The 27207-nt window shown below is 37.7% G+C and overlaps 1 protein-coding gene across 4 annotated transcripts in view; it reads left to right on the forward strand.

Annotated features, from left to right (window-relative positions):
* MYO16 (myosin XVI) overlaps window positions 1-27207 on the forward strand; it is a 719880-nt gene that overhangs the window by 503466 nt on the left and 189207 nt on the right. For all 4 annotated transcript variants that reach the window (XM_063651142.1, XM_063651143.1, XM_054446940.2 and 1 more), the window contains 2 exons: window positions 15537-15689; window positions 26587-26787. In XM_063651142.1, the coding sequence (XP_063507212.1) occupies window positions 15537-15689; window positions 26587-26787 (354 nt within the window). The remainder of the gene's footprint in view (window positions 1-15536; window positions 15690-26586; window positions 26788-27207) is intronic.

The following is a 27207-nucleotide window of genomic DNA, read 5'->3' on the forward strand; positions in this document are numbered from 1 at the left end:
GTGGTAGGATAAACAATTAAATAGAATGTGTTTGAGATGCAAGTCTGTGACTTTTACTAGCGTCGATTTCTTGGCCAAGACGAAGACTCTGTAGTGAACTTTGGTTTTCTTGTTTGTAAAATCAGGTTAATAGACGTACAGAGTTCTGAGATTAAACATAATTAAACAGAGGTTCTCGTGTCAGTTACTCTCCTACTGTATATGATTAAGAAATGATGGATACCTACCCATTACTGTTACAAATGGGAACACTTTAAAAACTTAAAAATTGGCCAATTTTATTTTTAGAAAAGGTCTGCATCATCCTGTGTTTAGATCTTAATTATGCTGACTTACCAAATCCAGCGTGAGTCAGCACGAACCGTGTTCTTCACAAAACTTCACAAAATGTCTAGTTTGAACTAGAACTATAGAGGCAATAGATCTCTTCTCCTTTCATAGTTTTCTGTAGATTAATAGAAAAGAAGATACTTCATGTGTTTATTTTTATTGCTTACTGTGAGAAAAGTAGTGATGAACATAAGGAAGAAAGCAGTTAAGTGTGAGCAATAGACTATATGACAATATATGTGGGTCTGCAGGGTGCTTAAGAAGGTGCATCTCTCAGCTCAAGGGTTTGAAGCTGTCTGGCATCAGTAGAGATTCCTTATGTTATTATCGTAGAAAACAGGCAAGCTTTCATGTCTGCAATGAGAGTCACTGGTTTATCCATCTCCTGGTAAGTGACATGTAGAAATTACAGATGGAATGATGTCCTCTAAAGTCGGCTAGGGGACTTGCCTCACAAGCTGCAACTCCACACCCAGACATAATTATCAATAGAGTGTGCTAATGACAAATACATGCAAAACATTTAAGTTGTTTTCTTACTGAAACATATTTATTTTACTACAAGTATGTAAATCCCTTATTAGTCCTTCTTTCGCTATTTTTATGATTTATTTTGGAATACATTTACAGCCTGAGATTTCTGTATAATAGGAATGGCATTTTTTTCACATCTAAAGAGTCAGTCTCTATTAAATGCCAAAAGCTACCTTTAGGCATTTATGGGTAAAAATCTCAGGAACAATTCTGGGACTTAAATTTTGAAAAAAAATTTGAAATACACACACACACACACACATGCACACACACATATATATATATATAATTTTTAACAGGTTTGCTTTGCTATTGTGTTCAAAAGCAACTAGGAGTCATTTAGAAGAATAAAATTATTTCCATTGTGATGAGTGCAGATCTCTTCTTATGATAAGTACAAATCTCATCTTTTGACGAGTGCAAATTTGCATGTAATTTTTTTAACACCATTGGTTTGAGCAATACATTTTAGATTTCTGTGTTGCTAACAAGCTGGACTTTCTTGTCTTTTATTCCACTACAAACTTGGAACAAAATGCTTAACAAATCAATGCTGTATTCAGAATCAAACCTAGAAGAATATTAGTGCTTTTATAATATGCTTTTTATTCTTTTTTGAGCTTATTGACCCATTCATCAGTTCTTCACTCGAATGTCATCTCCTGCAAAGTTGAAATTGTGTCTGTGCTTTGTATATAATAGAAGTTCAACGAGCATGTTTTCAATTGAAGTTTAAAGAAGAATAAACTCATAAGAAGAAAGTCTTCATAGTGGATTTCATAGCGGTTCTTCTTGTTCAGGAATAAATGACAATTGTTCCTCCACAGGAAGCTTGACAATTGTTTAGAGTAGGGACACATTTGAGGAGATGTTAAGAAACACTCCAAAACTTCAGCATCTCCAACCTCAGTCTCCTCCAGTAGCTCCAAAAGATTAAATGGATTCTCATCTAAAAGATGAGATACTTCAGCTAATAGGAAATTCTAATCCCATTTTCTCTGACTTTATCTTAGTCAATTCAGGCAGCTAGAACAAAATACCTTAGAGGAGGTAATGGATAAACAGCAGCAATGTATTGCTCACAGTTCTGGAGGCCAGGAGATATAAGATCAAGATGGCAGTGGACTTGGTGTCTGGTGAGGGCTCTCTGCTTCATAGATGCTGCCTTCTTGCCACATCCACTCATGACGGAGGATCAAGACAGCTCTCTGGGGCTTCCTTTATTAAGGGTACTAATCTCACTCGGGATGGTGGCGCCATTATGACCTAAATCGCCTCCCAAAGGCCCCACCTTCTAATCCCATCACTTTGGCCAATTGTGGAGGAACACATTCAGACTGTGGCAGAATTAGCTAATCATTTCTATTCAAAGTTATTTCCTTTTTTTATTATACTTTAAGTTTTAGGGTACATGTGCACAACGTGCAGGTTAGTTACATATGTATACATGTGCTATGTTGGTGTGCTGCACCCATCAACTCGTCAGTTAACATTACGTATATCTCCAAATGCTATCCCTCCCCCCTCCCCCCACCCCACAACAGGCCCTGGTGTGTGATGTTCCCCTTCCTGTGTCCATGTGTTTTCATTGTTCAATTCCCACCTATGAGTGAGAACATGCGGTGTTTGGTTTTTTGTCCTTGCGATAGTTTGCTGAGAATGATGGTTTCCAGCTTTATCCATGTCCTTACAAAGGACATGAACTCATCATTTTTTATGGCTGCATAGTATTCCATGGTGTATATGTGCCACATTTTCTTAATTCAGTCTATCATTGATGGACATTTGGGTTGGTTCCAAGTCTTTGCTATTGTGAATAGTGCATCTCACATCAGTTAGAATGGCGATCATTAAAAAGTCAGGAAGCAACAGGTGCTGGAGAGGATGTGGAGAAATAGGAACACTTTTACACTGTTGGTGGGACTGTAAACTAGTTCAACCATTGTGGAAGTCAATGTGGCGATTCCTCAGGGATCTTGAACTAGAAATACCATTTGACCCAGCAATCCCATTACTGGGGGTATACCCAAAGGATTATAAATCATACTGCTATAAAGACACATGCATAGGTATGTTTATTGCGGCACTATTCACAATAGCAAAATTATTTCTTATAATAAGTACAATACTAGTGTAAAAAATATAGTTGACATAGCTCAGCAGTAATTTGGTACTTCCAGTGGTACTTTTCAGTGTGTGGAAAATTGTACAGGACAAACAACTGACTCCTTCAACATATATAATGCAGAGAAAAATTGTGAAAGGAGGGCACCTGTAGATTAAAACCTATCTAAGACATGTACAACAGCTGAATGTGTGGGCATTCTTGGGCCCTAATGTGCTAAATTATGTATAAAAGTTATAATTAAAGTAATGTGAAATCTGGACAGTTGATGAAATTTTAAAAAATTATTATTTATTGGATTATGTGTGATAAAGATACTAAAAAATGTGTTTCTCTAAGTTCTTGTATCTCAGAGAATTATACTAAAGTATTTACTGATTTAAGGACATACCAACTGCAAATTGCTTCAAATGAGTCCGCCTTTGAGGACAATAAGGAAATGGAAAAAGCGGAAGTGGCCATAGGTTGGTACTTATTGATGATTGTTGAAGTTAGTTGGTGGTTGATGGAGGTTATTACATTATTCCCTTCATGATTGAATATGTTTAAAATCATTCATCATATGCCATTTTTAATCAATGAGAAAAATTTAAGATTATATAAGTGTTACTATAATAAGTGATAGAATTTTTTCTCTCTAAACATGTTATTACAGAGCTCTGCAGATCTGCACCAATGAGCAAAGTCATGGAAACAAATCATTTAACCTACAAATAATTTCCCTACATTCTCCCACTAAACACATACATGCAAAGGCATGTAGTGAATCTCTTAAAGCCATGATGTCTAGTAAAATTACATATTAACAATATGCTGGAATGACAGGTGCAGTGGCTCGTGTCTGTAATCCCAGCACTTTGGGAAGCCAAGGCAGGTGGATCACTTGAGGCCAGGAGTTTGAGACCAGCCTGGCCAACATGGCGAAACCCTGTCTCCACTGAGAATACAAAAATTACCCACACATGGTGGCACATGCCTGTAGTCCCAGCCACTCAGGAGAATGAGACATGAATATCGTTTAAACCTGGGAGGTTGAGGCTGCAGTGAGCCGAGATTGTGCTACTGCACTCCCATCTGGGTGACAGAACAAGACCATGCCTCAAGAAAGAAAAGAAAGAGAGAGAGAGAGAGAGAGAAGGAAGGAAGGAAGGAAGGAAAGAAAGAAGGAAGGAAGGAAGGAAGGGAAAAAGAAAGAGAAAGAAAGGAAGGAAGGAAAGAAAGAAAGAAGGAAGGAAGGAAAGAAAGAAAGAAAGAAAAAGAAAAAGAAAAAGAAAGAAGCTGGAAGAATTTAGAGAATTGAAGAACTGGAGACAACACATTTGTTCAAAATAAAAGCTCCCTTTGCAGAAGATAGAATTGTGATATATAGGCCGGGCCCATTGGCTCACACCTGTAATCCCAGCACATTGGGAGGTAAAGGCGGTCAGATCACTTGAAGTCAGGAGTTCAAGACCAGCCTGGCCAACATGTTGAAACCCCATCTCTACTAAAAATACAAAAATTAGCCAGCGTCGTGGTGGGTGCCTGTATTCCCAGCTACTCGGGAGGCTGAGGCGGGAGAATCTCTTGAAACCAGAAGGCGGAGCTTGCAGTGAGCGGAGATCACACCACCGCACTCCAGCCTGGGCAACAAGAGTGAAAATCCGTCTCAAAAAAGAAGAAAAAAGAATTGTGATACGTAATTTATCTTCAAGCCAGGCTTTATCTAAATTGATTTCATCAGACTTGTCAAGAATTCAAATCATTTCCCTGCTTACAGACTGTTTTCTAACAACTGAAATTTACTGGACACTTCAGATGACCTAGGCTTGGGCTATGTGCTCAGAGTTTGGAAAAATTGAGATACTTTGACTTCTAAAGTTTTATGAAATGATACGATATAATTTGGCAGTCTCAACCTCAAGAAATATTTTAATGCCCTTCATTGTAAAATCATGATGCTAGAGATGATAGAAAGAAAAATGGAATAGTAAATTAACTTCTCTTAATTGGACTCTTCCCACATACTCTTCACATGCATTATCACATTTCACAGATGAGAAAATTGAGAGTGGTACACTCTGTGCTTTGTAAGTGCATGGTAGCAGTACCTAGTAGGATTCATTTTTCTGGCTTAGTTGCATCAGTAATCTAGGGTTCATTCATTCAATAAACATATATTGTATATGCCCCAAGTTCCAGACCCTGTTCTAGGCACTAAAGTTTATATAGACATTATGGTATGGCAGGTATGGTACAAATGTTAAAAGGGCATTTTTTTTTTTATAAATTAGATTTATAAAAAAAGCGCATCCTTTTTTATAAATTAGATTTTCTCTAGCCAGATAATATGTTCCCACTTCTGCACCAATTCTTCTCTTCTCCAGTCCTACATATTTTTTAGTGTTACAGCATTTATGATTATATAATGAATTACCTGAAAACTTAATGACACACATAAACATTTCTTATGCTCACCAATTCTTTGGGTCAAGTATTTGAATAGGGCATACAGAGACAGATTGTCTCTGGTCCATCATATCTGGGGCCTTAGCTAGATAACTGGAGTGTTGGAGGCCAATGCCATGTGAAGCTTCCATCAATCGCAAATCTAGAGGGTGACACTGGCTGTTGTCTGGGGGCCTCAGTTCCTCTTTGCATGAGTCTCTCCATGTTGGTCTCTCCGTGTTGGTCTCTCCCTGTGGCTTCTATGTACATGCTAGTTGGGGCTTTCTCACAGTTTGTTGGATGATTTTTCTAGAGTAGCTTCCCCAAAGGAGAAACACATATGGAAGCTGGATGCTTTTTTTGATAACCTAGCTTCAGAGGTCACATAGTATTACTTCCTCTGTAGGTTGGAGCAATCACAAACATGCCCAGGTTCATGGAGGTGGGTAAATTGAGTCTACCTCTTGATGATGAAGGACGAGTTTTAATTGGACGTCATGGGAAAAGGACTGGGGACGTTTAAATGGGGAATGGTTGCTATATTAGTCTAAGTATGGGACAGGATCCGTGTAATTTCACTCACACTGTATCATGTGATAGCTATTAGATATCAATATTGATTTGTCCGCTGATCAGTTGATACACAAATATGATAAAATATTATTTTCAGTTGTTTCACACATAAATTTCAAAATCATACGTGTGTTAAATATCTATCTCTATCTTAAAGCATCTTCTACTCTGTGTATCTCCTTTTCACAATGATGTTGAACTTTCCAAAATCATTTCAGGGACTTACCAGCTGTTGATCTGATATTTTTAAAAATTTGAACAAGGAAATGCATTTATTTTCGCTACATATCAGAACTCTAGCATAATGCTATTCAGGTTTTTACAGAAAAACAAATAGAATCATTAAATAATGAGATGCGAGTATAATATACCCCTTACAATGATACTGGATTCTGTGTTTATAGATAGCATGATTATTGGTCTTCTTTAAATAAGAGTCTTCAAAAACCTGTTTTGGGGAAATAAAATGGGGAGCGGCAACATAATTAAGAATTCTGAGCATATAAACTATACATTTGATGACTTTTCCCTCAAAATCTCTGTAAGTTAAGTAATATCACCTCTGAGCTTAAATAATTTAAGTAGCTCATAGAAGGTCACACAAAACCAGGGTCTGAATTCAGGTTTAATAACGAGATATTTTCAGTTCCAAAGGTTCTTAGAAAGCTAAACTTAAAATTTTTTAATATATATTTTCTAAACTTCTAACTTAGTATATATTTTCTAAACTTGATGCCCCTTTTGTTTGTATTTCTCTTAGGACTGAATATTATTTATTCTATTATGTTTAGAAACAATAAACTCTTCATAAATTTTATGTGCCATTATTTTTTCCATAGTGGAATTTATTACCAAATCCATTTAATATAAATAAATAAGTTACATAATGCAGGTGTATCTTTTTCATTGTAGAGTACCAGGATGATTAAAAGGAAATGTTACAAAGCTTAGTAAGGAGAATTAATGCATTTGAAACCATCTATCAGATTACTTTAGAGAAGAGTGAATTGAGTAATTTTAATGACCAGGAAAAGGCTTAAATTAATCATCGTGGCTGTCCAGCTATAAAGCTCCAATCCCAGATACGTAAACTAGGAAAATGCTTTCATGTCGTTTTCTGCTAATAATTGATAATGGCTACAATTTCTTGAGCTCCTACTATTAGTCAGATTATTTTTCTATATAATTTTTGACTCTTACAACAGCTCTTTCAGAAAATTAAGAGTTATACCAACAAGTTTTATGAGGCCCAGTGGGAATTCAGAGGCAGATGTGTGAGGCTCCAGGAGCTGCTCCAGCACAGGCCATGCTGTCAGTTTGTCAGAACCTCTAAACTTTGCATTTCATTCTGAATCATTACAACTATTTGAAAAAGGCTTATTATTTTGGTAGAAATTATACATTAATCATTGGTTTTTGACTATATGAATAATTTTATATGAAAAAGAAAGCATATTGATTAGAAGTTTATTACTAAACAAGAAAACAAACTTTTTTTTGAAAAATATTGAACAATTTGATAACTGAAGAAGCTCTAAAATAAGAGCATTTTAACCAGAGGTTATGTTTCTAACTCTTGGGCATGGCTTCTATTTAAATTGAGGAATATATTTTATGTACAAGGTATCATACAAAATATCTAAAAATAATTTTTTTAATTTGTGTTTTTCAATCCTGTTCTCAGCATATTATTATATAGGATTTGTCAATAAATTTAGCCAGTTAGTTTGTAGTGGATAGACTCCTTTTTGAAGACCAATTCTTCAAATCCCAAAGTAGTAATTATTTACATTAAAGGAGAATATAGTCATGAATTAAACCCATCAAAATACTAGATTTTTTTGTTCTGAGTAACAGAATAAAATAGAAGTTGTAAAAAGAGAAAGTGTTTTTCATTTGTGTAAAACAATGTCTTTATACATGTGAAGTAGCTGAAATTTATATTTGCTTAAAATTTGTTATATATACTTTAATTTTAAAGTATCTAAGGAAGCCAGAGAAGGAAAGATGATTGATTCCTTTAAGAAATAGTAACTTTGTTTTTTTCTTGTAAATTTGTTTGAGTTCATTGTAGATTCTGGATATTAGCCCTTTGTCAGATGAGTAGGTTGCAAAAATTTTCTCCCATTTTGTAGGTTGCCTGTTCACTCTGGTGGCAGTTTCTTTTGCTGTGCAGAAGCTCTTTAGTTAAATTCAATCCCATTTGTCTATTTTGGCTTTTGTTGCCATTGCTTTTGGTGTTTTAGACATGAAGTCCTTGCTCATGCCTATGTCCTGAATGGTTTGCCTAGGTTTTCTTCTAGGGTTTTTATGGTTTTAGGTCTAACATGTAATTGTACCCTAAAACTTAAAGTATAATAATAATAAAATTTAAAAAAAAAGAAATAGTAACTTAACAAAATAAAAAATTTAATAAAAAGGAAGAGAAGGGGAAAGGGAAATAGAAGGGTGAAAAAAAGAAATACAAACAAAAACAAATACGGCAGCCTGGGCCAGGTGGTAGCTGTGGGTGGTAGCGAATGTGTGCCCAGTCCACTTCCTGGGTGCTGACTGCAGGTCCTGATGTGGGGCTCCGGTAAGGAAAGCAACCCTTCTCTGCTGTGGCTACCAAGCACCCAAGTCCTCTATTTTTTAAATAAGATTAGCTTATCGGGAGAGGTAGTATCCTCTATCAAGGTAAGAGTCATGGTGCTAGCATAAGAGTAAACATGACCTTTCCCAAACAAGAATGGTAGGAAAGAAAGGCCTCTACAATTATAGATTCTGAGAAGACAAAATAAACTAGACTTTTAAAACTGAAGTAAACAAGAGAGATGCTATCCCCTCACCAACCTCCTGTACCTGCCGTTTCATAGGCAATATGTGGAAATCAGGAATAACTGATTTGTCAGAGAACCACTTGGAGCAGTCTGGTGAGCCGGGCCCCAGGTAATCTTCAAATAGTTGAGGTTTATAGTATGCTTGAAGTGTTCAAGTCCCAAAGAAGTCCTGCAGAGAAGCCTATTAACTTAACTCCATATTTCCCCGATGGGCTTCTGCTTACGTAGGGTTTTTAGACAACAGCTATTAAAGTCTCATACAATTAGTGTTCTGCTGAACATATTTCAGGAATGCTCAATATCTAAAATCTAACACTATTCCTTCTCTCTCTTTCTCTCTGTGTGTGTCTGTCTCACGTGAACACACACACACTAATATCTTATATATACACATATATATTAACTAATGAGCAAATTAGTTAATGCATAGTGCATTCTCAGTTCTATGATCTATCTCAGTGTGTTCAACCATGTCTACCCATTAGAATCACCTGGAAAGCTTTTTAAATATTTCAATGCCTGCACCCCATTCCAATTTAATTGGTTTGGGGTCAGGCCCAGACATTAGCCTTTCTTTAAAAACTCCTCAATTAATTCCAATGTGCAGATAGGCTTGAGAGTCACTGCCCGGGGCTCTGCCTTCAGCTGGTGTCAGCTTTAATTAATCTCCTACTTTAATTCTGTGATGTATATACCATGCTCTATTATATTTTTGTTTCAGGTATGTTTCACTGAGTAATAAAAGGGAGAACAGTTGGTGAAAATGTACTCAAGAAATTGTTTGTCATTAATATAAATGATGAGCCATCTGGATAAGCAATAAGGTTCCGTTCCTAAAGAGTGTGTTCCAGGGGTGCATAATTTTTATTAGTAAACCACTTAGCAGTGGCACTTCATGTACAAAGCATGTATTTTATTTAGAGAAGAGCAAATACTATCTAAGCAGTTACTTGATAATTATTCATGAGCATTTATGAATACTCACCTTTCACCCACATTCACGTCTACTCTGAGGAATACCCAGAGATCTAATTGAACCCCAAAACAACTCTACAATAGGTAGATTTGAAAAAGTAATGGTTGTTTTCCATTGAAGCCAATGATGCCAATGATTGATGCAGATTTATGCTTCTAGGTATACGAACTAATTTGCCTGTAAAGATCTTCACTCTATCTTTCTCTGATTGTGTTGAACACACGCCCACATATGCACATTCACATACACATACAGAGTTTAATGAAAATAAATCAAGAATAAGGTTCTGTCCATGACTTTGGCAAAACCATTTGGTTTGTGGGGTACATTTTTTTAAAGTTTCAATGAGGTATTCGGTATTGAATGATATGTTCCTATTGTTAACCTTAGCTACATGTTCTAATGGTTTTGAATTTCATGCCACAGTACTTCTATATTTTAACTTTGGTTCAAACAATGAGTGCTTTGAACAGTTTAGAATAAAGGCAAACTTTAAGTAAAACATTTTAATGGACACATTACACCAAAATTATTTTGAAAAACATTCTACTTTGAACTACATATGTTTCCAGTGACTCACTACCACTCCACATCACTCTCCACTGTTGGAAACACAAATATAGATTTAGTTCCAGAAGGCACCTTCATAATAAAAGGTACAAATTGGAAATCAGTCCACAGCCTACTTGGTTTTACACATGAAGCTGGAATTTTCTCTATGGGATTTTAATAATTTACTTTAAGATTTTTTTCCCCCAGAACACAAAGAACATGATGTTCAATAAAAGGTTCAGGTGTATTGTAAAGATCACCCTATGCCACAAAAAGAACTCGCCGCTGACGCTGCAGCTTAATAATGCTAGAAGTCCAGCAGAGACGCTGTAGTTTTTATCAATCATTTTGACCAGGAGAGGAATAAATTGGGTTGCTCTATCCAGAGACACAGGCCACATCCATTTCTGTTATCCGAAGTTCGGTAGATTGTTTTAGACCTTTGTGGAAAAAAGGAAGAAACCTGAGACCTGGTTTCTTCCTGTCCTTGTATTTGCCACGGTTTCATCTACATGCACACTTGGTTTCACTGCTTTGATTAAACCAGGGGATCAATTCAGTGAAGGCAATATTCAATTCAGTAAAATATTAGTTAAAAAAAACAATTACAGTATCTGTTTTCTATTATGAGAAGCCTCAGGTCAGTCAAAACAAGCCAGAGGTTGCGTTCTGTAAGGCAGTCAAGGCCAGGAGGATGCACTCAGATTGTGACCGAAAGCAGTTTTTGTACCTACAGAGCTGCAACCTATTCTGAATGCAAAATAACAAAAGAATTGTATTAAATATGTTAGAGTTATCCATGTCCATCTAAGAATTTTCAATTAGAGAAGCTCAAAAGGAGAGGAAAACAAAATGTCATATAATGTGGGTATGTCTTGTAAATAATCAGCCACTGAGTTTGTAAAATTTGGAATCCTGTTTATCAAACTTCTTATCATTTCGCACAGTAATAGACATTACCTTAGTTCATGGATTCAACATTGTTTCTCAGCAATTTGTTCCCTAAAATGTATTCCACTTAACCACACTATCCATAAACAGTTTTAAGTCAAATTGTTGAGGTAAATGACCTATTTCTGTTAATTTTTAAATGATTCAATGTATTTTTAATAATAAAAAACTTGAGAAGTTATAATTGTATATATCATATAGTCAAAGAGGATATTTTCCAATGGTTTCATTCCATAAGAGAAGTCATTAATTTCTGTACATTTTCAGTAAATATTTCACCCCAAACTTTAATAATTTTATAGCATTTATTATTCCTTTATAACAAAATTACCTTATTATTGGAGTTTAACAAATTATTAAAGGAATGCATCAAAATATTATTTCTGAAGCAAAGTGAAATAGTTTAAACAGTTTTTATTTCTCTTTAACAATTTTTATTTTTTATTTATGATTGAAATGAAAGTGACAAGTAGATGTATTGCTTGAACAGTATGGATGCAATTGTGGACAGATGCTACATAGTTGCATGGAAAATGGTTTTTCTTTCCAAAACCATTACTGGAGATTTATGCCCTGTAGGATAAGATAAACATAGAAACTGATCATGAAGATCTGGATTGCCTGGCATCACTTGGTTTTGATGGAATAATTCAAGAGGATAAATGTGCTAGACTGTATCAGTTACAAGAAAGAAAATATTTTTCAGATGATATTTAGATACTGAATGCCATTCCTCCCTCTGCCAGCTATAATGTGCAGAATTTGTTGGTCTGTGTCCATATTCAAATCGTATTTGCCTTAACAACAACGCCTTTAAAATTAAATGTTTTATATGGTATGTTCTCATCCGAAGCGACTATTTTAATTAAGAGAAATGATCACAGCAGTGTGAGTTTACCTAAGAAACACTTAAAGGTTTAAAAGGTAAAGAACTTCCAGCTTTGTGCATTTCTCTTGAAGTCTAGTTGTCAGAAGACAGAGAGGAAAAGTTCTAGTTACTTACTGGGCAGATAATGTACAAGGAAGAAAATCCAGTAACCACAGAGGGAATGCTGGGGGAAGAAGACGATACCAGCAGAGTCTCCTGGTTTATACAAATCCTCTCAAGTTCTTTAGGTTTAAAATGAGTTCTGTGACAACCACAACATGGCAGTCCTTCTTTAATTTTTCATTTCGATTTCATGTTGCAATTGAATGTTTTAGGGAAACTTCTTCTATCTACAGAAATTAATTTCTCACTGAATTTAAGAAACCATCATTTACTGTGAAGGCAGAGAGACAAGAAAACCCATCGGGAAGGGTGGTAGTCACGGAGCACCATTTTTTGACCTGAATCTAATAATTATTTTTGTTATTATTTGAGTGTCAATATGTGATATTCAGATCTTATTTTAATATGGTTATTACGTTAATATTTTGTTTGGTATATGTCTACTATACTGTTATTCTCCACCTGTCATATTAATAATAATAAAGACCATGTGCATTCGTCATTAAAATAACTCCATCAGGTTGTAAGAACCTCTGCACTTTGAGCTCTCCCACCTCTGCTTCAGTCAAGGACCCCCTTGCCTGCCACCCTCTCATGCTCTAATCACCCCGTTGCTGAAGATGTTTGAGCTAGCTACACCTACACATAACATTCTAACCCTGGCAAGAAGACTAGAACTTTACAGCAAATCCACCCAGTCCCACGCCACACTCCCTTCTGTGTTCACACCAATGTTCTGCTCTTTGATATGTTTGTTTCTTCTCTGAAGAAATTTCCCCCTGAGACTTCTTCATGCCCTACAACGTCATAAATTTCCATTCTCCCAAGTAACTGGATTTTTGAGAAAATGTCCTTTCCATCTAGGTGCACGTAATTCTCAATTCATTACTAGCCACACCCTTAAGGGTAAGTGGGAGCTCCCTTTCGGAGAATATGGAGTGACCTGGTGTTGGTCACTTGAGAAGGTAATTTGTCTTGCTCATTGGAAGCTGTCCTTATAATGGGCTAGAAGGAGGACATGAATGCCCATTAGCAGGACCAGAACATCTAGAAGGAGCTCCTACTTCCCAGGTGTTGTGATGACATCAGACTTGGAGAAGATTTGGGATATGTGGAAAAGAGGAACCCAGGAAGTTCTTTCTTTTCTGTGCTCTTTTTTCCAGTCTTTCTTATTTATTTTATTTATTTATTTGAGACGGAGTCTTGCTCTGTCACCCAGGCTGAAGTGCAATGGCACGATCTCGGCTCACTACAACTGTACTTTGCCTCCCGGGTTCAAGCTATTCTCCTGTCTCAGCCTCCTGAGTAGCTAGGACTACAGGCACCCACCACCACACCAGGCTAATTTTTGTATTTTTAGTACAGACAGGGTTTCACCATATTGGTCAGACTGGTCTCAAACTCCTGACCTCAGGTGATCCACCCACCTCAGCCTCCCAAAGTGCTGGGATTACAGGTGTGAGCCACCACACCTGGCAAATATTTTGTTATTTTTTAACAAAAGCTTTCACATTTCTTTATATTAATACAGAATATTTCTCATTAAATATTATCTTAGATATTATTCCCCTTGCAGATGAGATCTAATTGTCTTTCAAATGTTTTATCAATTGTTTCCATCTATATAAATATTGATCTGTAATTATTTTTAGTTACTGAGCACTAAATATTTCTAACCAGCTTTAAATTTTGTCTAGTATAACATAGTGGTTTAGGGTGCAGATGAGGGAACATGAGGCTCTGTAAGACTGAGTGAGCTCACAAAAGAAGTGGGTGTAGATAGAGACAAGGCCCACAGGCAGAGCCCCTGGACACTCCAATATGAGCAGGCCAGGAGTCCATGAAGAGTCGGGAAAGGAGATAGGGAGGAAGCAGCCAGTGAGCTAGAAAGCCAAGAGAGTGTGGTGTCCCGGAGGACAGGTGAGAAAGTGCTCCATGGAAGAAGAGAAACTGACTCAGTCAAATAACGCTGGGGTGGGGGTGGGTCAAGAGAAACAAATGTGAGAGTTGAACATTGGATTTAGAAATGTGCACACTGCTGGCTGGGTGCGGTGTCTCATGCCTGTAATCCCAGCACTTTGGGAGGCCAAGGCGGGCGGAACACAAGGTCAGGAGATTGAGACCAACCTGGCTAACATGTTGAAACCCCATCTCTACTAAAAACACAAAAAACTAGCCGGGTGAGGTGGCGGGCACCTGTAGTCCCAGCTACTCGGGAGGCTGAGGCAGGAAAATGGTATGAACCCAGGAGGCAGAGCTTGCAGTGAGCCGAGATGGCGCCACTGCACTCCAGCCTGGGCGACAGAGCGAGACTCCGTCTCAAAAAAAAAAAGAAAAAAAAGAAATGTGCACATTGCTGATGACTTCTACAAAAGCAATTTTGATGGCGCCATGGTGTCAACAGTTTTATTAGAGTGGTTTCAAGAGGGAATGGAAAGATAAGAATTTGAGATAATAAGTAGAAATCAGCTGTGTGTGTGTGTGTGTGTGCGCGTGTGTGTGTGTGTGTGTGTGTGTTGATATGAAAGGAAGCAGAGAAGTAGAAGAGTAGCCTAGAGGGGAAGTCAGATTTTACGCTGATTAGATTTGAGTTATGGTTTAGTTTTTTAAATACTTTAAGATAAATAAAGGTTTTTTTTTTAAGATTAAGAAATAACATATTTGTTTCCTGATGGGAATGTCTTGTGGAAAGAGAAAAATTGACAGTTGGAGGAATGTGGAAAATTTTCTGATAAAGAAAATAATTTCTTCAATATAATGATTTGACTGGTGATTACTATTTCTGAAAGAACCCCCACATTCATTCTTGCCCATCACTAATATGCAATCAGAAATGAGGCCCTCAAGAAATGCTTCTCTTTTCTCTGGGATCTCATAGTAAACCCAGCTTTATCTTCCATTTCCTGATGAGAGCTCAAATATATTTTCCTTTTGGAAATATTTTAAATGCTCAAATATATTTGAGACTCGACATTTGTAATATTGGAATCATACTTTTTGTTGTTTTTAGCATACTTTGAATAGTTAGATGATATGGTATCAGATATACTTGATTTGTGAAATATGTGCAAGTGCATTACTGGACTTCAGTTGAAACTCTGACTTCTCAGGCAACATTATCATGCTTTATTTTGGTAGACTAATTGGTTGGAAACTCCCTGAGTCAATACTTTACCAATCTGAAACTGTGTCATTGAACAAGTGAATATGCACTACTGTACTATCTTGTGAAATGTTTTCTTGTTTTCTCCACAATAGCTTTGTGTCAACATGACCAATGAGAAGATGCACCACTATATCAATGAAGTGCTTTTTCTCCACGAGCAAGTGGAATGTGTACAAGAGGGAGTTACCATGGAAACAGCATATTCTCCTGGTAACCAGAATGGAGTTTTGGACTTTTTTTTCCAGGTATTCATATAATATAATTAGATACTTAACAGGATATATGGATTTAAATATACTGGAGACAAAGAATTTTCTTTCAGGAGGCCTTATTTTTGAGATATCTTTATATGTGAGATTCTGCAATAATTTTTCAAAATCTCTTGAGGTGCACAAGTTATCTTTTTATGAAAGGGCATTTGAAGGATCACCAATTCATTAAAAGGACAAGAAATATCAGATCATTTTGATATAGAAATATTCAACACTGTTTATTCAACGTCACTAAAACTCTCGTTTTGGCAATTATAAATGCCTATTGTAAAAAAACAGACTTTTAATAAAATAATACCTAAGATTAATCATACCGTAAAACAAGTTCAACAGAATCTTTTTTGTTAATTTATCTTCAAAGTTTCTAAGATTTAAATTTGGAAAAATTGGCAGGAGAAACATATAAACACATATATAATATCGGTTAAATTAAGAGTCTCATGGCATCTGCAGGTGTTTATAGTTTTATTTTTTCTACTTTACAATGAAAAACAATTTGACTCTGTGTCTCTATCATATAAGCCAAAATCTATCACATAAACAGCAATTGCGATGTACTAATATAAGAAAACATTATATGGATTTACTCACAATGTCTCCAAGACACATGGACATTGTTGAAAACAGACACAATTCAGCTATTTGGAGAATATGTCATTCTTTACTCTCTCTTTCCATAAAGATAGATTTCTAAATTATTTTATTTTATGTATTTTTCTGATTAACACATTCTTGTTCTTGCTTCTAATTTGTCAGCATCCTTCTTTTTTTAAAATTACAGCCTTCTTCCTCCAGAAAGCCCTCATAGTGACATACATAGCCTATAATTATTTAAGGTTTAAAAATGTCTTCAAACCGGCAGGACTGTATACTTAATTGTATACGGGAAGCCTCAGGCATCTAGCACCTTCTCTCTAGCTTGCCATGTTCTCTTCCACTGCTAACCAGGGGTCATCAGAATAAAAACTTCCGTGGGCCATATTTATATTTCAAGGATTACCTATTTGTCCCTGGCCCTGAGGGGAGGGGTTGATCCAGATTTTTACCAAATATTCCAAGTGTCTAGTACATTTTGTTGCACCGTGTAGTATTTGATGAAGGTGAAACTATGACAACCTTTCACATGGAGTAGAGCCATGCAATCTCTTCTAAGCCGTTACTACTAAAGGAATTGGAGGTCATTAATCCCTTTCTTATGGCTTATTTCCCCAGGTTCTATTTTTGTCTTTAGGCACTTCCACAAGTTTTCAAAGTCTAAAAGGTTAATTGCCCCATTCTTTTACTGCTTTATTTCAGACATCCAGAAAACATAACACACAAGATTTTGTTTTTAATTTGAAGACAATACAAATAATAATGCTTTAAAAATGTTGCTAGTAAGCAACCACCTTATCCATGGAGAATTTCGTCTTGATTTTTGGAGCAGAAGCAGTTAGCTCTCTGAATGTCTATCTCCTTTACACTGATTTGGGGCCCTGTCTTTGAGTTACTGCAGTACCCATTGACAGCTTTACCAAACAAGTGAATATTTTCACCCCAGAGAAGAGGTCTGTCACTGCCCTTGAAACAGAAACAGACATGCAGTCAAACTTGCAATGGCTCATTGTCCTTCTGCTGTGTGTCTTGTGTATGTTTGTATGTGAATCTGTAACAGCATTTACAGAAGTATGGTGACCTGATGCTCAGATCAATAGATGAAGGAATGATGGATAATATTGTAATATCAACATTTTACTTACTCTTCAGTAAATAGCTTGCTATTAGTTGAAATAAAGAATTGTTTGATTTTGAAAACATCACAGATGGAACCAGTCCTTGGCAAGCTTCTCACATAGACCGTTTTCTTCTAGGGCTGCTCTCTGTTACATATATTACATATCATATTATATATATATAAAAATATGTATGTGTATATATATTTATATATAATATATAATATATATTATATTTATATTTTATATATAATATATGTTATATTTATATTTTATATATATATATATATATTTCTTCACCTCCAGCCTCTTCAGAGGACTCCTCATGGGGGCCCCCGGCCACTCTGAGCTTCTTGCAGTGTACTCTATGGAACTTCCTTTTGAGCCAGCACTCCCAGTAAGGGGCTTTCTTCTTCAAATTCCTTTATCTAAAAACACTTTTGTGTTGGCAACAGCAGTCTCACCAGGCATTGCTGACCTCAGGTAACTTGCTCAGATGGGTGAGCTTGCTTTTGCAGGCATACCTACTTCCTTCCTAGTGCCATTCTCCACCGCATTAGGTCTTCTTCTCTTTCTTTCCTTCCCAGGGAGGTTATTTGGCTTCTCAAAGAAGGTGGCTGTCATTATTGCTGAGTATCTTCAAGAAGCATGCTCTGCTGTGTGAGCCCCACCAGGGGTGTGCGTGTCCCATGGCTGGCATTATTAGCTTTCATTCCGTTTCTCTGGCAAGGGAGTGATCTCACCATTACAGCTCTCAGGCAATTGCAGTCTTTGGATTTTATTTTTCTTTTTGCTTTCTTTTCTTTCTTTCTTTTTCTTTTTTGTTTGTTTGTTTGAGACAGAGTCTCACTCTGTCACCCAGGTTGGAGTGCAGTGGCACAATCTCGGCTCACTGCAGCCTCTGCCTCCTGGGTTCAAGCGATTCTCCTGCCTCAGCCACCTGAGTAGCTGGAGGTACAGGTGCGTGCTACCACACCTGGCTAATTTTTGTAGTTTTAGTAGAGACGGGGTTTCACCATGTTGGCCAGGACGGTCTGGATCTCCTGACCTCGTAATCCGCTGGCCTCGCCTCCCAGAATGCTGGGATTACAGGTGTGAGCCACCGTGCCTGGCCTGGATTTTCTTTAGTAGGAGCAGGAGACTCTGTAAGACCTAAAACAATTAAAATATTTAAGACACAAAGAAATGGCCTTTATTAGCCAAATAAATAACATTTTGAGTTGCCTGTAGTGGTATGGTTTGGTAACCTCAGGTCAAAATACAAACTGAATTCACAACAGGGGTCAATATATATCTCTTTACTTCCTGAGAAGAATTATTCTTAGAGTATCTACACATTTAAAAGCACAGTGAGAACAATTAAGATATATTAGGGATTAATGTGAGGAAGTTTCATAAATTACCTTATTTTGAAAGGTAGATTTGAAATGTCAACAAAAACTAAACTTTCCTAGGGGACATAATAGAAAGAAAAGATAAACAGCACTAGGGAAGAAGTTATTCAATAGTCGTCTAAACCAGGGGTCCCCAACCCCTGGGGCACAGACCAGTACTGGTCCATGGCCTGTGAGGAAAAAGGCTGCACAGCAGGAGGTGAGCAGCAGGTGAGGGAGCAAAGCTTCATCTGTATTGACAGCCACTGCCCGTCACTGGCATCTCACTGCCTGAGCTCCATCTCCTGTCAAATCAGTGGCAACATTACATTCTCATAGGAGCAGGAACCTATGAGAGGGATCTAGCTGCACACTCCTTATGAGAATCGAATGCCTGATTCTACATTATGGTGATTGTATCATTGTTTCATTATATATTACAATGTAATAATCACAGAAATAAAGGGCACAATAAATGTAATGCACTTGAATCATCCTGAAACCATCCCCCTACCCCTGGTCCGTGGAGAAATTGTCTTCCACAAAACCGGTCCCTCAAGTCAAAAAGGTTGGGGCCCTCTAGTCTAAACTGTGTGGTCAGAAGGTATTCCATATGTGGGGGATGGAAGATTAGAGGTTGGGAAGTTATTTAAGCAGCCTTTGCTCTCAGATGAGATTTATTTCAAATTGTTGTTTTATATATATATATATATGTATATAATTTTAGTTTTATTGTTCAGTAGTTATAAACTGTCAGACTTCTAATTTGAGTTTTATAAGTCATAGCTTCAAACTTTCTTCTAGGTCTAAAAATTGGAATATCACAGTCACTTCTCCTTCCTGCTGAGTAGGATTTTGCCACCTTGTGTTTTTTTTTGTTCTTGTTTTTGTTTTTTATACTTTAAGTTCTAGGGTACATGTGCACAACATGCAGGTTTGCTACATATGTATACATGTGCCATGTTGGTTTGCTGCACCCATTAACTCATCGTTTACATTAGGTATTTCTCCTAATGCTATCCCTCCCGCACCCCCAACCCCACCGCAGGCCCTGGTGTGTGATATTCCCTGCCCTGTGTCCAAGTGTTCTCATTGTTGAGTTCCCACCTATGAGTGAGAACATGCGGTGTTTGGTTTTCTGTCCTTGTGGTAGTTTGCTCAAAATGATGGTTTCCAGATTCATCCATGTCACTACAAAGGACATGAACTCATCCTTTTTTATGGCTGCATAGTATTCCATGGTGTATATGTGCCACATTTTCTTAATCCAGTCTATCACTGATGGACATTTGGGTTGGTTCCAAGTCTTTGTATTGTGAATAGTGCCACAGTAAACATACGTGTGCATGTGTCTTTATAGTAGCATGGTTTATAATCCTTTGGGTATATACCCAGTAATGGGATTGCTGGTTCAAATGGTATTTCTAGTTCTAGATCCTTGAGGAATGGCCACACTGTCTTCCACAATGGTTGAACTAGTTTACACTCCCACCAATAGTGTAAAAGCATTCCTGTTTCTCCACATCCTCTCCAGCACCTGTTGTTTCCTGACTTTTTAATGACTGCCATTCTAATTGGTGTGAGATGGTATCTCATTGTGATTTTGATTTGCATTTCTCTGATGACTAGTGGTGATGAGCATTTTTTCATGTGTCTGTTGGCTGCATAAATATCTTCTTTTGAAAAGTGTCTGTTCATATCCTTTGTCCACTTTTGATGGGGTTGTTTGATTTTTTCTTGTAAATTTGTTTAAGTTCTTTGTAGATTCTGGATATTAGCCCTTTGTCAGATGGGTAGATTGCAAAAATTTTCTCCCATTCTGTAGGTTGTCTGTTCACTCTGACGGTAGTTTCTTTTACTGTGCAGAAGCTCTTTAGTTTAATTAGATCCCATTTGTCTATTTTGGCTTTTGTTGCCATTGCTTTTGGTGTTTTACTCATGAAGTCTTTGCCCATGCCTATGTCCTGAATGGTATTGCCTAAGTTTTCTTCTAGGGTTTTTATGGTTTTAGGTCTAACATTTAAGTCTTTAATCCATCTTGAATTAAATTTTGTAAAAGGTGTAAGGAAGGGATCCAGTTTCAGCTTTCTACATATGGCTAGCCAGTTTTCCCAGCACCATTTATTAAATAGGGAATCCTTTCCCCATTTCTTGTTTTTGCCGCATTGTCAAAGATCAGATGGTTGTAAATGTGTGGTGTTATTTCTGAGGCCTCTATTCTGTTCCATTGGCCTATCTCTCATGTTTTGATACCAGTACCATGCTGTTTTTGTTACTGTAGCCTTGTAGTATACTTTGAAGTCAGGTAGCATGATGCCTCCAGCTTTGTTCTTTTTTGCTTAGGGTTGTCTTGGCAATGTGGGCTCTTTTTTGGTTCCATATGAACTTTAAAGTAGTGTTTTCCAATTCTGTGAAGAAAGTCGTTGGTAGCTTGATGGGGATGGCATTGAATCTATAAATTACCTTGGGCAGTATGGCCATTTTCACGATATTGATTCTTTCTATCCATGAGCATTGGAATGTTCTTCCATTTGTTTGTGTCCTCTTTTATTTCATTGAGCAGTGGTTTGTAGTTCTCCTTGAAGAGGTCCTTCACATCCCTTGTAAGTTGGATTCCTAGGTATTTTATTCTCTTTGTAGCAATTGTGAATGGGAGTTCACTCATGATTTAGCTCTCTGTTTGTTATTGGTGTATAAGAATGCTTGTGATTTTTGCACATTGATTTTGTATACTGAGGCTTTGCTGAAATTGTTTATCAGCTTAAGGAGATTTTTGGCTTAGACGATGGGGTTTTCTAAATATACAATCATGTCATCTGCAAACAGGGACAATTTGACTTCCTCTTTTCCTAATTGAATACCCTTTATTTCTTTCCCTTGCCTGATTGCCCTGGCCAGAGCTTCCAACAATATGTTGAATAGGAGTGATGAGAGAGGGCATCCCTGTCTCGTGCCAGTTTTCAAAGGGAATGCTTCCAGTTATTGCCCATTCAGTATGATATTGGCTGTGGGTTTGTCATAAATAGCTCTCATTGAGATACGTTCCATCAATACCTAGTATATTGAGAGTTTTTAGCATGAAGGGCTATTGAATTTTGTTGAAGGCATTTTCTGCATCTATTGAGATAATCATGTGGTTTTTGTCTTTGGTTCTGTTTATGTGATGGATTATGCTTATTGATTTGTGTATGTTGAACCAGCCTTGCATCCCAGGGATGAAGCCCATTTGATCATGGTGGATAAGCTTTTTGATGTGCTGTTGGATTCGATTTGCCAGTATTTTATTGAGGATTTTCGCATCGATGTTCATCAGGGCTATTGGTCTAAAATTGTCCTTTTTTGTTGTGTCTCTGCCAGGCTTTGGTATCAGGATGATGCTGGCCTCATAAAATGAGTTAGGGTGGATTCCCTCTTTTTCTATTGATTGGAATAGTCCCAGAAGGAATGGTACCAGCTCCTCTTTGTACCTCTGGTAGAATTCGACTGTGAATCCATCTGGTCCTGGACTTTTTTTGGTTGGTAGGCTATTAATTATTGCCTCAATTTCAGTGCCTGCTATTGGTCTATTCAGTGATCCAACTTTTTCCTGGTTTAGTCTTGGGAGGGTGTATGTGTCCAGGAATTTATCCATTTCTTCTAGATTTTCTAGTTTATTTACATAGAGGTGTTTATAGTATTCTCTGATGGTAGTTTGTATTTCTGTGGGATCAGTGGTGATATCCCCTTTATCATTTTTTATTGTGTCTGTTCTATTCTTCTCTCTTTTCTTCTTTATTAGTCTTGCTAGTGGTCCATCAATTTTGTTGATCTTTTCAAAAAACCCGCTCCTGGATTCATTGATTTTTTTGAAGGGTTTTTTGTGTTTCTATCTCCTTGACTTCTGCTCTGATCTTAGTTATTTCTTGCATTCTGATAGCTTTTGAATTTGTTTGCTCTTGCTTCTCTAGTTCTTTTAGTTATAATGTTAGGGCGTCGATTTTAGATCTTTCCTACTTTCTCTTGTGGGCATTTATTGCATAAATTTCCCTCTACACACTGCTTTAAATGTGTCCCAGAGATTCTAGGTATGTTGTGTCTTTGTTCTCACTGGTTTCAAAGAACATCTTTATTTCTCCCTTCATTTCGTGATTTACCCAGTAGTCATTCAGGAGTAGGTTGTTCAGTTTCCATGTAGTTGAGCGGTTTTGAGTGAGTTTCTTAATCCTGAGTTCTAATTTGATTGCACTGTGGTCTGAGAGACAGTTTGTTGTGATTTCTGTTCTTTTACATTTGCTGAGGAGTGCTTTACTTCCAATTATGTGGTCAATTTTGGAATAAGTGTGATGTGGTGCTGAGAAGAATGTGTGTTCTGTTGATTTGGGGTAGAGAGTTCTGTAGATGTCTATTAGTTCTGCTTGGTGCAGAGCTGAGTTCAAGTCCTGGATATCCTTGTTAATTTTCTGTCTCATTGATCTAATATTGACAATGGAGTGTTAAAGTCTCCCATTATTGATGTGTGGGAGTCTAAGTCTCTTTGTAGGTCTCTAAGGACTTTGCTTTATGAATCTAGGTGCTCCTGTACTGGGTGCATATATATTTAGGATAGTTAGCTCTTCTTGTTGAATTGATCCCTTTACCATTATGTAATGGCCTTCTTTGTCTCTTTTCATCTTTGTTGGTTTAAAGTCTGTTTTATGAGAGACTAGGATTGCAACCCCTGCTTTTTTTTTGTTTTCCATTTGCTTGGTAGATCTTCCTCCATCTCTTTATTTTGAGCCTATGTGTGTCTCTGCATGTGAGATGGCTCTCCTGAATACAGCACACTGATGGATCTTGACTCTTTATTGAGTTTGCCAGTCTGTGTCTTTTAATTGGGGCATTTAGCCCATTTACATTTAAGGTTAATATTGTTATGTGTGAATTTGATTCTGTCATTATGCCGTTAGCTGGTTATTTGGCCTGTTAGTTGATGCAGTTTCTTCCTAGCATTGATGGTCTTTACAATTTGGCATGTTTTAGCAGTGGCTGGTACTGGTTCTTCCTTTCCATGTTTAGTGCTTCCTTCATGAGCTCTTGTTAAGGCAGGCCTGGTGGTGACAAAATCTCTTAGCATTTGCTTGTCTGTAAAGGATTTTATTTCTCCTTCATTTATGAAGCTTAGTTTGGCTGGATATGAAATTCTGGGTTGAAAATTGTTTTCTTTAAGAATGTTGAATATTGGCCCCCACTCTCTTCTGGCTTTTATGGTTTCTGCCGAGAGATCCACTGTTAGTCTGATGGGCTTCCCTTTGTGAGTAACCCGACCTTTCTCTCTGGCTGCCCTTAGAGTTTTTTCCTTCATTTCAACCTTGGTGAATCTGACAATTATGTGTCTTGGGGTTGCTTTTCTTGAGGAGTATCTTTATGGTGTTCTCTGTATTTCCTGAATTTGAATGTTGGCCTGCCTTGCAAGGTTGGGGAAGTTCTCCTGGATAATATCCTGAAGAGTGTTTTCCAACTTGGTTCTATTCTCCCCATCACTTTCAGGTACACCAATCAAATGTAGATTTGGTCTTTTCACATAGTCCCATATTTCTTGGAGGCTTTGTTCATTTCTTTTTACTCTTTTTTTTCTCTAAACTTCTCTTCTCACTTCATTTCATTAATTTGATCTTCAATCACTGACACCCTTTCTTCCAGTTGATTGAATCGGCTACTGAAGCTTGTGCGTGCGTCACGTAGTTTTCATGCCATGGTTTTCAGCTCCATCAGGTCATTTAAGGTCTTCTCTACACTGGTTATTCTTGTTAGCCATTCGTCTAATCTTTTCTCAAGGTTTTTAGCTTCCTTGCGATGGGTTTGAACATCCTCCTTTAGCTCGGAGAAGTTTGTTAATACCAACTTTCTGAAGCCTACTTCTTTCAGCTCATCAAAGTCATTCTCCGTCCTGCTTTGTTCTGTTGCTGGTGAGGAGCTGCAATCCTTTGGAGAAGAAGGGGCACTCTGGTTTTTAGAATTTTCAGCTTTTCTGCTGTGGTTTCTCCCCATCTTTGTGGTTTTATCTACCTTAGGTCTTTGATGATGGTGACCTACAGATGGAGTTTTGGTGTGGATGCCCTTTTTGTTGATGTTGATGCAATTACTTTCTGTTTGTTAGTTTTCCTTCAAACTGTCGGGTCCCTCAGCTGCAGGTCTGTTGGAGTTTGTTGGAGGTCCACTCCAGACCCTGTTTGCCTGGGTATCACCAGCAGAGGCTGCAGAACAGCAAATATTGCAGAACAGCAAATATTGCTGCCTGATCCTTCCTCTGGAAGCTTTGTCTCAGAGGGGTACCCAGCTGTATGAGGTGTCAGTTGGCCCCTACTGGGAGGTGTCTCCAAGTTAGTCTACACGGGGTCAGGGACCCACTTGAGGAGGTGGCCTGTCCATTCTCACAGCTCAGACAACGTGCTGGGAGAACCACTGCTCTCTTCAGAGCTGTCAGACAGGGACGTTTAAGTCTGCAGAAGTTTCTACTGCTTTTTGTTCAGCTATGCCCTGCCCCCAGAGGTGGAGTCTACAGAGGCAGGCGGGCCTTGTTGAGCTATGGTGGGCTCCACCCAGTTTGAGCTTCCAGGCCGCTTTGTTTACCTAGTCAAGCCTCAGCAATGGCAGACACCCCTCCCCCAGCCAGGCTTGCCGCCTTGCAGTTCCATCTTGGACTAGCGGTGAGCAAGGCTCTGTGGGCATTGGATCTGTTGAGCCAAGCATGGGATATAATCTCCTGGTGTGCCATTTGCTAAGACCATTGGAAAAGCACAATATTTGGGCAGGAGTACCCCAATTTTCCTGGTACAGTCTGTCACAGCTTCTCTTGGCTAGGAAAGGGAAATCTCCCAACCCCTTGCACTTCTTGGGTGATGTGGTGCCCCGCTCTGCTTCAGCTCGCCCTCCATGGGCTGCACCCAGTGTCCAACCAGTTGCAATGAGATGAACCATGTACCTCAGTTGGAAATGCAGAAATCACCTGTCTTCTGCATCAGTCACGTTGGGAGCTGCAGGCCAGAGCTGTTCCTATTCAGCCATCTTGGACATACTCTTTTTTTTTTTTTTTTTTTTTTTTGAGGCAGGGTTGCGTCTGTTGTCCAGGATGGAGTGCAGTGGCATGATCGTGGCTCACTGCAACCTCCACTTCTTGGGCTCTAGTGATCCTCTCACCTCAGCCTCCTGAGAAACTGGGACTACAGGCACATATCACCATGCCCAGCTAATTTCTGTATTATTATTATTTTTAAATAGAGATGAGGTCTTACCATGTTGCCCAGGCTGGTCTCAAACTCCTGAGCTCAAGTGACCTGGCTTCATTGGCCTCCCAAAGGGCTTGGATTGTAGGCCTAAGCCACTGCACCCAGCTTTGCCATAATTTTTATGACTTAACATCATGATGAGCTTTATTTTTTGATAAGTTTCTTGTCTCATCATAAGTATGGCATATTTTATATGGACAATAGGTCAAGAAAAATGATAATTTTCCTGTAGTCTGAAATTTTATTTTTCTTATTAAGATGAAAATGTGCTTTTTAAATAACTACAGTATTTTAATGACATTAGAATACATTTTTTACTTATTTGTACATTAATTTGATAAATATTATTGGGGGCCTACTTTACATCAGAGCCCTGCTAGGTGGTGGGGCAGAAATAGAAATGTATTAAGGTAAAGACTGATTAATTTTCTGAGTGTCTATATGAGTCTAACAAAAATATAAACAAGCATGCTTGAAAAATAACAAAAATATCAAACTAAGTAGTAGACAAAACAACTCCCCATCTCTTCTTAACTCTTAGAAGCCATCTGGATTTCTCAACTTATTGGATGAAGAAAGTCAAATGATTTGGTCACTGGAATCAAATTTTCCAAAAAAGCTACAAAGTCTCCTAGAATCCTCAAACACAAATGCAGTGTACTCCCCCATGAAGGATGGGAATGGGAATGTTGCCCTCAAAGACCACGGTACAGCCTTCACCATCATGCACTATGCAGGAAGGGTAAGTGGCCAGAACTGCGTAATTTTTCATGTGCACTAATGATCAAAGGTCCTTGGGACAAGTTCTAGAGTTATTGATATTTTAAGGTGTATTATTTGGATAAATGGAAGCTGGATGAACAACCCACAACATGTACTTTTCTAAGTGATTTTCTTTTAGCCTGATGAGGAATTAACATCTTCAGAATGATGACGCACGCTGTGTGGGCCTTCTCAAAATGTTTCTAGAATTATAACTTTATATGAGCAAAGGATCCCTGGGTTTAATACAAAGAGCTCTGCTATAAACTTTGGAATATTCATAATACAGATGAACATTGGACATCTGAGTTTTCTTGCCTTGAATATAGTTTTTAGTATTAAAGTATTTTTTATTAAAGCATGTCAACTTAAGGAAGAAAGAAAGCCACTCTCTCAGATC

Source organism: Pongo pygmaeus, chromosome 14, assembly GCF_028885625.2.
Source record: "Pongo pygmaeus isolate AG05252 chromosome 14, NHGRI_mPonPyg2-v2.0_pri, whole genome shotgun sequence".
Taxonomy (NCBI): domain Eukaryota; kingdom Metazoa; phylum Chordata; class Mammalia; order Primates; family Hominidae; genus Pongo; species Pongo pygmaeus.